This window comes from Acanthochromis polyacanthus, chromosome 10 (genome assembly GCF_021347895.1).
Source record: "Acanthochromis polyacanthus isolate Apoly-LR-REF ecotype Palm Island chromosome 10, KAUST_Apoly_ChrSc, whole genome shotgun sequence".
Classification (NCBI taxonomy): domain Eukaryota; kingdom Metazoa; phylum Chordata; class Actinopteri; family Pomacentridae; genus Acanthochromis; species Acanthochromis polyacanthus.
The window spans coordinates 30,111,567-30,124,410 of NC_067122.1; the positions used below are offsets into that span (position 1 = coordinate 30,111,567).

At 41.0% G+C, this 12,844-nt stretch overlaps 1 protein-coding gene across 3 annotated transcripts; it reads right to left on the minus strand.

Moving 5' to 3' along the window:
* Positions 1–273: 273 nt before the first annotated feature.
* Positions 274–12,745, minus strand: gpr137 (G protein-coupled receptor 137). 3 transcript variants are annotated; one of them, XM_051954207.1, is made up of 8 exons: positions 12,659–12,745; positions 9,390–9,850; positions 9,249–9,298; positions 8,930–9,161; positions 7,936–8,085; positions 5,962–6,087; positions 5,758–5,876; positions 274–4,133 (listed from the first exon to the last, which is right to left on the minus strand). In XM_051954207.1, exons 2-8 carry the CDS (start codon positions 9,759–9,761, stop codon positions 4,037–4,039), a joined length of 1,146 nt encoding a protein of 381 aa, XP_051810167.1. In that variant the 5' UTR covers positions 9,762–9,850; positions 12,659–12,745; the 3' UTR covers positions 274–4,036. The 3 variants fall into 3 exon arrangements, with proteins under 3 accessions (XP_051810167.1, XP_022075938.1, XP_051810166.1); XM_022220246.2 differs by having other exon boundaries at positions 8,921–9,161; positions 12,659–12,742; XM_051954206.1 differs by having other exon boundaries at positions 8,921–9,161; positions 9,390–12,147; positions 12,659–12,741.
* Positions 12,746–12,844: the final 99 nt, after the last annotated feature.

Genomic DNA, 12,844 nt, shown 5'->3' on the forward strand with positions numbered 1-12,844 from the left:
AAAGGCTCTTTAAACTTGAATTAGATGTCCTTTTCTACAGTTTTCAAAACTATTTTTTATGTTTTGCTGACAATTTAACAATTTTCTAAATAATTAGTGCCAGACAAACAGAAATCACACAGAAAATAAAATTGAACTAGTACTTTTTTTTTTTCAAAAAGTATCTTCAACAAAAACCTAAGAAGCAAAAGTAAAAGTAAAACCGACATCCACCTGTGACTTGTTTTGAAACTAAAATTGAAACCACATTTGCCCAGCCACGTTCCCAGCATGTTTGTTTGGATGTTTTTTATTGGTTTGAGGTTCACATAGTTAACGTCAGTCATGTGGTGACTCACTAGCAAGAGCAACTTCTTACCAAAAATAGCCAGAAGGTAGAGCGAAACGAGGTTTTAGCTACAAATAAAGGTAGAACTGTAGTTATAAAATAAGTTAAACTTTCATCAAAATATAATTATACAGGAAAGGAATCAAAATCAGCTTTTTAAAATAACAGAACTTTGTAAAAATGTGACAAACAAACCGGAGGAATATCAGACACAGGCCTGAAGGGAAGAAGTACAGTAAACCTGCATCAATGTGGAGGTGTGACATTAGGAAATACAGAGTCTGCTCCTGTAAATTAGGGTGACCATACGTCCTCTTTTGCCCGGACATGTCCTCTTTTGAGAGGCTGTCCGACCTGTCCGGCCGGCGTTTATAAAGTCCTTCAAATGTCCGGGTTTTTGATCTTGCCTAGCTTGAGCGCGTCACAGACCAGTGTATTTATCATTCACGTTGAATGGTTTTTTGGAAACACGCTCTGAGAGGCGGAGTTTGAGCCGAACCCCGGATCACAAAGCAGTACAGAGGCGCTCCACACTCACTCACTCCTCGCAGGCTGACAGGCAGGTAGGCACACTGCGAGATCGAACCGAAAGAAAATACCGAAACGCAAATGTCATTTCACTGATGAAATGCGAAAAAAAGTACCCCTGTTTTCGTCCGGGTCGTGTCAAATGGGAGGCGGAATGTACAGTCTGCAAAGCTGGGACTTCTGTCTCTGTAGCTAATAAGAAAAGGAAAAAGAAGGAAACTAGAAAAGCACTCGGAGAGCGCAGACCTCCGCCAGGCCATGTGTCTGTCCGTCTGTCTGTTACACACGTGGACAAAATTGTTGGTACCCCTCAGTTAAAGAAGGAAAAACCCACAATTCTCACTGAAATCACTTGAAACTCACAAAAGTAACAATAAATAAAAATTTATTGAAAATTAAATAATCAAAATCAGCCATCACTTTTGAATTGTTGATTAACATAATTATTTAAAAAACAAACTAATGAAATAGGGCTGGACAAAAATGATGGTACCCATAACTTAATATTTTGTTGCACAACCTTTTGAGGCAATCACTGCAATTAAACAATTTCTGTATTTGTCAATGAGCGTTCTGCAGCTGTCAACAGGTATTTTGGCCCACTCCTCATGAGCAAACAGCTCCAGTTGTCTCAGGTTTGATGGGTGTCTTCTCCAAATGGCATGTTTCAGCTCCTTCCACATATGTTCAATGGGATTCAGATCTGGGCTCATAGAAGGCCACTTTAGAATAGTCCAACGCTTTTCTCTCAGCCATTCTTGGGTGTTTTTGGCTGTGTGTTCTGGATCGTTGTCCTGTTGGAAGACCCATGACCTGCGACTGAGACCAACCTTTCTGACACTAGGCAGCACATTTCTCTCCAGAATGCCTTGATAGTCTTCAGATTTCATCGTACCTTGCACACTTTCAAGACACCCTGTGCCAGATGCAGCAAAGCAGCCCCAAAACATTACTGAGCCTCCTCCATGTTTTACCGTAGGGACAGTGTTCTTTTCTTCATATGCTTGGTTTTTGAGTCTATGAACATAGAGTTGATGTGCCTTACCAAAAAGCTCCAGTTTGGTCTCATCTGTCCAAAGGACATTCTCCCAGAAGCTTTGTGGCTTGTCAACATGCATTTTTGCAAATTCCAGTCTGGCTTTTTTATGAGTTTTTTTCAGCAGTGGTGTCCTCCTTGGTCGTCTCCCATGAAGTCCACTTTGGCTCAAACAACGACGAATGGTGCGATCTGACACTGATGTACCTTGGCCTTGGAGTTCACCTTTAATTTCTTTGGAGGTTGCTCTGGGCTCTTTGGATACAATTCCAACGATCCGTCTCTTCAATTTGTCATCAATTTTCCTCTTGCGGCCACGTCCAGGGAGGTTGGCTACTGTCCCGTGGGTCTTGAACTTCTGAATAATATGAGCCACTGTTGTCACAGGAACTTCAAGCTGTTTAGAGATGGTCTTATAGCCTTTACCTTTAAGATGTTTGTCTATAATTTTTTTTCGGATGTCCTGGGACAATTCTCTCCTTCGCTTTCTGTTGTCCATGTTCAGTGTGGTACACACCTTTTCACCAAACAGCAGGGTGACTACTTGTCTCCCTTTAAATAGGCAGACTGACTGATTATGAGTTTGGAAACACCTGTGATGTCAATTAAATGACACACCTGAGTTAATCATGTCACTCTGGTCAAATAGTTTTCAATCTTTTATAGAGGTACCATCATTTTTGTCCAGGCCTGTTTCATTAGTTTGTTTTTTTAAATAATTATGTTAATCAACAATTCAAAAGTAATGGCTGTTTTTGATCATTTAATTTTCAATAAATTTTTATTTATTGTTACTTTTGTGAGTTTCAAGTGATTTCAGTGAGAATTGTGGGTTTTTCCTTCTTTAACTGAGGGGTACCAACAATTTTGTCCACGTGTGTAATAGCATAACTCAAGAAGTCATGGATTGTATTGAGTTTCAACAGTTTGTGCAGAAAGCATAACATGCATGTACAGTGTATAACAGCACAGTGTTTTGCAGGCGGCGCCGCCGCACGCACGTACCGTTGCGCGCGTGTGACGGTACCGTACGCGTCGCCACCGCTTCGTTTCGTCGGTCCCGACCCGCCACGGGGGATTCGGCCGTCGCCCGGGATCGTTGCAGCGACCTCTGTCTATCCAATTGAGAGATGTACAAAGTCCTTCAAAAAAATCCTGGATCCAGACGGTGATCCGGATCACCTCCAAAATCTAATCGATTGTTACCTTTGGCCTTCCGGACATTCTGTAAAAAATTTGGTGAAAATCCGTCCACAACTTTTTGAGTTATGCTGTTAACAGACAAACACACACACACTCACACAGACGGACAGACAGACAAACAGTCAGACTTAAGAGAGATGATTATTTCTTATTTTGTTAAACATCTGAATACATGTGTTCCTACATAACTTGAGTCAATAACTATTAAAGACTAGAGCATGCCATATTTGTATGTGACTGATTATATTGTTTAGGAGAATTGCTTTAAATTAATAAATATATTATTTATAAAGCAACTGTTTGTGAGTGTTTTAGGCTAATTTTCTGTATATCCAGGTAAAGTGTTCTTTTCTGGGGAATTCAGAATATCTGTTTAACTGAGTTTGAAGCCCAGAAAACCCCCTGACCCATGGACAGCCCCTAAAAATTGGGGGGGATTTTTGCGCGAGCTGGAAGTGTGTTCTTTTCAGAGAAACAGAATATGGTCACCCTACTGTAAATGAAATTATTACTTACATTACTGGTATTGGAAAATTATACTGTGCTACAAATACCAATAGATTGTATCTGAGTCTGCTTCCGATGAACTACATTACATCACATGTATTAAGGAATGCAGACGAAGCTAAATGTGCCATATTTAGGAACTGTCAGACTCGTAAACCCACAGTGGAATAATCACTGACATAAAACAAACCAACTGTGTGTCTAAGTCTCAGCTTAACACGTAAAAGGAACTGGCTGAGAACAACGTCTGCCCGTTAAAGTCATGAAGGGTTTTTGCTCACCAAGTCTGATCCCTTTTTACAGAAAAACAGCAACAAGTTTCAAATATATTCTCTGTAACGCTACAAGGTGCACAGTCGCTGAGGGGAGGTGATTTCCTGAGGTTTTCAGTGCAAATCTGCTCACAGAGGGAGGTACTGCTGGCTGCACAGCGGTCAGTTCTGAGGGGTGGAGTAGAAAGAGTGATGCTGGTGGTTCTGGTCTGGAGGGTTGCTGGAGAACAGGAGGGGAGCCGTCTCTGATCCATACCAGCTGGAAAGAAGAAGGAGAAGAAGAAGAAGAAGAAAAAGAAGGAGAAGGAGAAGAAGAATGACAGGTGAGCCTGCTGAGCTGTAGTTCAGAGGGCTGAACCTCAAAGCTCCATACGACCTAAAACCTGAGATAACAGGCGTCATAACAGTGACTCAGCTTCGTCTGTTAACTCGGGTTTACTGCTACAGACTGATAGAGGCGTTCACCACATCGTGTGACTCTCAGGTTGTTTTATTGTAGACCTACAAGGAATATAAAAATTTATGACGGCAAAAAGTTCTGCCACCGCAAATGCTGCTGGGCAGGAATGAGGGCTTTAAACTGTTAATCGTATGTTAATATATTTATTGTACCGATCAGTGCAGCTGGTTATTTCTAACCTACAGCTGTGAACCTTTTAACTTCATATATTTAACCTCCTAAGACCTGCCGTCCACATATGTAAACATCTTATTAAAAAGAGCGTACTGTTAATAATAATAATAACAATAATATAAAAAACGACAAAAACAACAATAGTAGTAGCAATACAAATGTAACATAAAATAAATATAACAAACATAGTAATCAGATATTCGATATTATCTGATTATTATTGTGATTTCATAACACTTTCTGTCCTGAAGGTTCGCACTGTCTTTGGCTGGAATTCCTTTCGATTTGCTGCAGCGATGGACTGGAATTCCCTCCAAAAATCTCTGAAACTGTCATCTCTTCCATCACCTCACATTAGTAAGCAGAAGCTGCAGCAGACCCTAGCTGACCACTGCACATGCTGAATGTCTTCACTGAATTTCTAGCATTAATTTAGGGTGTTTTTAATCTCTGTTTAAACACTGGGTGTAATTTTTTGTACATGCATTGTTTGTTTTTTTATCTTTCTTCCTGCTGGGGCCTCTATCCAAATCATCACGGTAAATGAGAAATTGTTCTCAACTGAGCTTACCTGGTAAAATAAAGAATTATCATATTTATAGGTTACTCCTTATCCCAAATAACTAGAAGAAATCTAAAATGCAATCCCAACCAAGGCTCGGGTCTGGTAAAACATGATATTGTATTGAAGTGCATTTAGGTCTGGCACGTCCCGTAACGCTGGACAGAAATGACATTTTTGTAATTTTCTAATCATAGCAACCTCAATACTTGTCGGGTTCTCATGGCAACACAATGCACACAGTGTAAAATACTGTCACTGCACGGCTTTATACATTTTAGTGACATATCCCTTTTGAATTGCCCCTCAGGGATAAATAAAGTGTTTGAATTTAATTGAAAATACAGCTCAACAGTCACAGTTACCACGGTGATCTAACAGGATAAAAGAGAGACAACTTCATGATGCTGAAAACTCTGATTTTTGGCTGAACATACACTAGTGGTCAACAATTTGGACACATTTTCTCATGTAAAATGGATGAGAAAGTGTGTCTAAACGGTTGACTATTAGTGCACCTGGTAACCCACTGATCTGCTTCATAGTACCACCCTCTGCTCTCACAACATCAAAACATAACGCAGCCACTTTAGACAGAAAAGCCTAGGAACTCTTTGGGTCTTGAGGCTCTTTCTGAGGTGGCTGGTCATTTCATCTCTGCCTGGCAGCTGTTTGTAAAGGTGGTACCTTGTGTGTGGATTTGAGTTGCGAGCCCACGGAACGGGTGCGTCCTCATCGCTGGCTTGAGGGTCGTCAAAGAAATACGGACGAGGCAGAACCCTGTTGTTGATGACCATGCTGCTGCTCTGTGAGAATGAGACGCAGCACTGGTTAGCATGATGTATGCTGCTTGGTTAGAAAACATCTTCACTGCTCAGATGCTCCAATCACCTCCTGAGCAGGCCGGCGGACTCTGAAGATGAGGATGAGCAGGCTGGTTGGGAGCAGCTCCCAGATGAAGAGGATGGCTCCAAACACCAGGTAGCCTCTGTCGCCGAGTTCATCGCGTAAATCAGCCTCAAAACAAGCAAACAAAACAAGCACAGGTAAGGGTTGTTATTTCTAATGCAGGCCTTTTTTCTCTTTATCATGATCAACCATCAGGACCTGCATGTTCTGAGAGTTGAAGCTGCAGACAGCATCCCTGCACTGGAAAAAAAAATGGCCCTCTCAAAACAAGAAAAAAAAACTTATTTCAAAGAACTTTTACTTTGAAATAAGTGGAAAAAAAATCTGCCAATAGAACAAGTGAAAAATGTCTTGGTAAGATTTCTTGACATAAGATGTGATATTTAGAATATTGAGATCTTAAAATTAGCTTGGAAAACTTATTTTAAGCTCTATTTTACCAGGATTGTCAAGCTTTGGTGTCTTAACCCTCCTGTTGTCACCAAAAATATTGTTGCCTTGTCTTTAAAAAAAATTCCTCAAATTTATAAAAAATTGCAAAATCTTCTGGAAGAAAATTCCTTAAAAGTTTTTTTTTATTTATTTATTAAATCCTCAAATTTGGCAAGAAATAAAAACGTAAAAAAAAAAAAAAAATCTAAAAATTGTAAATATTTTTTAAAAAAAGAATAAAAATGTTCCAAAAAATATCTAAAGTGATTTCATATATATCAGTAAAAGTTCTAATATTTTCTTTAAGAACATTCGGGTAAAAATCAACCAAAATCCAGCGAAATTCACTGGATTTTGGTTGATTTTTACCCGAATGTTCCTAAAGAAACATTTTTTAAGCATTTCTTTTCATAAATCAAAAATGTTCCCCAAAAGTTTTCACTGTGAAAATATAGTATAATTTTTTTCACATTTTTAAATTTTAAAACAGGTCAGTTTGACTCGCAGGACGGCACGAGAGTTAAAACAACATAATTTCAAGATTGTTTGATTTAACAAGATATTTAAGATGCATTGTCTTAAAACAACTCCCTCCATGTTACTGAAATGTCACTTGTTAAGAGAATTTATCTTAAATCAAATGTGATGAGACATTTTGACTAAAAATAAGACAAACAGACTTGGTAAGATTTTTTGCAGTGTGGCAGTTTGACTAAGCGCTAACACTCCAAAACTCCAACTGCAGACATCGTGGATATGTAGTTGTGATTATTAAAATACTTTCTAGTCAAATGGAGGACTTCATTCCGTACATCCACAGCAGATCAGCATCTACAGCTGGGAACAGAATGTATACACTTGTAAAGACCATGCATACCAGAGAAGTCTATGATGAAATGCGTATTTGTCACCAAAAATGCATTTTGGTTCTTGGGTCTTCTTAAAGTACTGCAGAATCTGCTGGGTCAAAACATACAAACAGCAGTGCCAATATCTGGTTAAAAGTCCCTTGGTTATTTTCTGCTCAGTGAAGTGCTTTCGGAAGCTAATCCACAAGCTTGTTCAACTAAATTTGTTGGCTTTCTGACACAGACTTGTCTTTTTCATTACAGTCCACAGGTTCCCGATGAGGTTTAAGTCAGACTTTGGGAAGACCAGTCCAAAACCTTAATTTTAACCTGATTCAGCCATTTCTTTACCATTTTTGATGGGCGTACCCCAACATTCTGGCTGATGATTAAGTTCGGTTTTCCTGAAGAATGCTTCTTCATTATTATATATATTTTGTGTACAGCACCAGCTGTGGACTCCTCTGAACATGTAGCTGTTGTTATATTACACAGCATTTCTAGTCCATGAAAGCTGTAGGTCAGCCTCTAGATGCAGCAGGAGTCTACCTGCTTGAAAATAGTTGACATAGTTATCCAAGCAGCCTAGAAAGCCTGTTTAGACAACTATGTGAACATGGTGTCCACATGGGAATATGATCAAGGCTTAAGGCTGGCTTCAACACGGGATGAATACCTGGTCAGAGACGTTGTACCAGTCAAAGTTGAAGGACTCCACCCGCTGGCTGTCGGACAGAAAGAGGACTGTCAGGTTGTAGCAGACTCGACTGGCAAACAAGAAGATCACTGCTGCTCCCAGAGCCGCTGTACGACACACTGTGGTCCCCTGGTGAGGTAAAAAGACACTGTAAGCCTGGAGTCCAACCACAAATACAGAAGCGCGATTAGAAATCTCTTTTTCTGTGTTGTTTCTTCGTATACCCCCAGAGGAAACCAGTGCATACTTGTTCAGGATAATTCTTGTTGCTGCAAAAAAAGTAATCACAAAATGTTGGCTCAAAAGAGACACTCCCTCAATGGCCCTTCTGATTCAAACTGTCGAAGACATAAGAGCAATGGAGCTCATGACCTTCAGCCTCCGCCTACAACAACACAAGGGGGAAAATACTGGGAAAAATGGGACAGTCATATACAATCTTTCGATAAAGACATTGACAAAATGTGAATTTGTACCTGTGAACTGTTTTGTTATCTATGTTTCTTTTACATTGTGAATGTCCAATTTTTTTCTTTCTATTTTTTTTCGTCATCTAAAATAATAAAAATAAAGTTTAAAAGAAAGAAATACAGACTTTCTTACAGGGATACTCCAGTGATATGTATTGCACTTTAAGCATACAGGGTTACTCACAAGACCTGCAGTGGTAAAAGAAGTACCTAAACAAATGCAGCAGCAACAAACCAGCGTATCACAACTTTGCTGAATCCTGTAGTTCCCATAACGCAACTCAACACTACCCTGTGTTAGACCCATTCTAGTCTTTCAAACTTTACACTCTGAGATAACCTTGATAGTGTCACAGACCTAACGAAGCTCCTACGGAGCCATAGAAGACACGACACGCTTGTTTTTACGGGCTGTACTGTCAGGACTGATTAACCCCTTTAACTTGTGTTACAGCTGGATTTTCGTTATTTTGCTACAACACTTTGCTGCACACCTTGCTGACCAGGTAGGCACTGGTGGAGCGTGAGTGCCGTGTCAGGAGCAGCAGCACGACAGCCAGTAGGACAGCATCCAGGATGAAGAGCAGGTCATTGACCAGCACTCGAACCAGGACTAGATTCCAGGTTCGGTCTCCTGCCTCTCCTCTGCTGCCTCGGTCCCCGAGAGCTGCACACACAATGTTGATGGTGAGGAAGATGGCGCTAAAAGCACCGTAGATGAACCGTGTGATCCACCTGAACAGGACACAGAGCAAGCGATGAATGGATTAGTAGTAGTAGTATAGGAAACATGAGAGATTTTCACTGGAGTGTGAAACTTACTGTCGTTTATTCAGTTCTGAGCTGTACGCCTCTCTTGCTTTGAGTAACACCTGTGGAACAAGACAGAAATAAGTCATTCATTACACCTGGTGTATCTTTACTTTAACAGAGTGCCTCTTTTCACAACTTGCCCAGCCTTACCTGAGTAAAATACAAGTTAATAAGGCTGAAAGTAAAAAACTGCAGACACACAGGAAAGCAGTAGAGCAGCCAGAAGACTGCAACAGGAAGGTGGTTGGCTTCCAGAGCGTTATGGAAGTAGAAAGAGAAGAGCGTGGTGCGAAGGCCAGCCCACAGCAGGCAGAGGAAGAGAAAGACACTCTGGTAGCTCCATCTCTTGTGTCTGTAGAGGTAGAGGAGCCACAGCTGGCCGTAGACCACCAGGAAGAGGCCGGCGTACAAAGTGGTGTAGAGGATAGTGAAGCCGAGCTGCACCGACGGGGCGACGGCAGGACCCAGGGGGATCGGTGGAGGCAGAGTGGAGGAGTTGGGAGCTGTGACCGGAGCTTCCATTGGAGTACTCACAGCTTTAACTAAATGTCATCATTACAGAGGAGCTGCTGCACCTGATTCTGTCCACATGAGGCGTTTACAGAGGAGACCTGAGGGCAGAGACAGATTCACAAGAGGTCAGCAGGTCATGAACAGACGCTAACAGAACAGACACTTTGTCTTTATAACACTCATATGATTAGATGATATATTCTGAGACCACGTGATGTTTTTGTTTGTCCAAATTTTGCATCAACATGATACCTTAAATTGTCAGATGTGCTCATTTGAATCATGTGCAAATTTACGGACTTATCTATTAATTCACAGAACTTATCAATATTATTCAAAATTTTTACACAAAATATTATTAAATTACCAGTAACCAGCAATGGAAAAATGTTCCTAAATACATTTTCTCCAGTTCCGTACTTAAGCACAAACTTAACGGGCAACTTCAACATTTATCTACTTAAATAAATCATTTAATAACCCATGAGGATTAGCTGGAAAATGTGTTGTGCTCAAGCTCTAACAAGCTCTATAGTGAGAACAAGCTTCAAAACTCTCCAAAGAGATTTTTCTTGATGCAGTTTCAGTGATTGTGGAGGATGACCTGCTTAATCTAGTTAAACACAACATTTAGCACAAAGACGAGTCAATCAGGCAGACAACTACAGCTTTCTGTGATGTTCAGAGGAGCCTTTTGTTATCGTAAGTCTCTGTAGAGAGTGGGAGACATTGTCCATGATGAAAAGAGAGTTTTGACAAGATGCTTCTCTTCCCTACTGTATGTAGACAGACCAGCTCCACCCCAGGACAGAGCAAGCCTCGTGAAAAAGTTTAATGGGTCTTCTGGTGTCATCCACCCTCAGGTTTTTGCCCCAGTAATACCCCAGCTGAACAGCCTCACAGACTCATAGGATAGGAACACTACAAACACGGTGATCTTACATGATGTGATCTGATTAAACTTCTCAAATGCATATACAGTAGTTAGAATTAGCTCGACCATGAATATCTACAGCAGTAAAATGCAACATTCACATTACTGCAGCAGTAATACTCATCCAGAAACATCACGTGTACTTTACAGTAACTACTTCTATTTTTGATGCTTTAAAACATGCTGACAATGCTTTTAAATGAAGTTGTAAACGCAGGACTTTTGCTTGTAGTGAAGTGATTTCAAAGTGTAGTTATAGTACTTTTATGACTTTACTGCTTATATGAAAGCTCTGAAATTAATGGTCGATACTGAGAAGATGTTGCCACATCACAATCCACTTGATGTAAACATAATAAATACTGCACCATCAATTTATTAAATATTATTATTATCGTTATATGTATACGTCAGTTGTTATTCTGGATGATAAAAATAAGTCAGACAGTAACGCTGACTTTCATTTTCACCTTCCTTATCTAGTATTTATGGGAAAAATCGATGAGAAATTTGCTTTCATAAAGAGTTTATAACAACTGGGGGGGTGGGGTGCCCTGGATCTTGGGCTGCGGCGGAGGCGCCGGCCCATGCCAGGTGGCCGTCTGGGGTGGCCGGTTCCCCTGGTGATGTTGGCCCTTTGCCTGGGGGGGCGGGGGTTGCCTCTTGGATGCCTGGGGCCCGGGGTCCTGGGCTGTGTCCACCCTGGGCCTCCGGCCCCTGGCGGGGTCGGCAGCCGCCGGTCTTGGTCGCCTGGGGCCCGGCCCCGCTGGACGCTGGGGGTCCTGGCCGGGTTCTCCCTCTGCCCCCTTCCGGGCCGATCCGTGGTCGTCCTCGTGGTTTGGTGGCTCGGATCTCTACTCTGGGATTGCTGCCGGCTCACCTGGGTCTTGTGGGCTCTCGGGCCCGCTTCTGGCCTTCACGGAGGTCAGAGGTCATAGTTGCATGATCACAGTCACAATTGCACCGTACTCTGCATGTGGACATAGCAACCATGTTGTCTTGTGGGGTGTTAAGTTTATCCTGGTGCCAAAATATCAAAAGACATATTTCCTCAGTTTGTTCATTTCACATAGTTGTTCTGAATATTTACTAGCTGTGTTTCCTAACAAAACCCGTAGGATGCTTTCCGCTGTGTCTTTGTTAAGGTGTACTAACTTGTTGTCTGTTGTGTCGGTTTCAATTGGAAGATTATTGTATTCTTGCACTCTTCCTTTTCTCTTCTCTATCCCCCTTTGTTGTTGTTTTTTTTTTCTTTTTCTTTTCTTGTTTCTCTCTTCCTGTCTCTTTGTTTCCCTGTCAGGTCCGGCAGATTTATGGATATTTAACTAATCAACAAGTATTCAAACTAAATAAATTACTGAACATTATCAAGGGGAGTCTTATACTTATAAACTCCCCTTGGAAAAGCAAACTTGTGTGGCACAATGCAGCAGCCAGATCCCCATTCTGCCTGCTCTGTTGCTAGACAGGACAAAAAAAAAAAAGTTTATAACAACGTAACAAGAATACCATGATGCTACTGAGCTACATTGATAACATTATGAGCCTGCCTTTTTATCTGATATTAAATACACACAGTTACACTGACAAAACACATCATGGTTGAATGCTAATCACAAGACTGGATATAAAAGCATTAAGCCAACGTATCCTCTTGTCAGTTTCGACAAACACATACATAACATACATATTTAAAGCTTCGATAATTTGATATGTGTTTGATTTTGTGACAGTGTAAAGGCGTGTATGCTCCTGAGTATATTTCAGTGACCTTTGAAGCTCAGTACATCGCAGATCTTTAGGTTACTTTGGAACGTAAACAACCGGTTGAGTTAAACTACAGCTAAGCTAGCCTTGTAAACGAACGTCAATATTCAGTATTTCTGCACTCGCCTGTCAGTTGTACTTTACCTTCTCGTAAAATTAAAGAAGCATTTAAGTTTTCAGTGGTAATTAAAGGACAATGGCAGACCTTATTCGAGGAGAAGATGAACCTCCAGGATCTACAGCCAAATCCCTCACTTCCGTGTTGTGCCAGTGCGTAACGTCTGGTGGACGGGGCCAACGTTCGTAATAAAACGGACCAATCAGGACCGACGGGAAATCGCGGTTACTTCAATTTGTTGTTTGTGTTGTTTGGGGCATTCAAATCAGATTA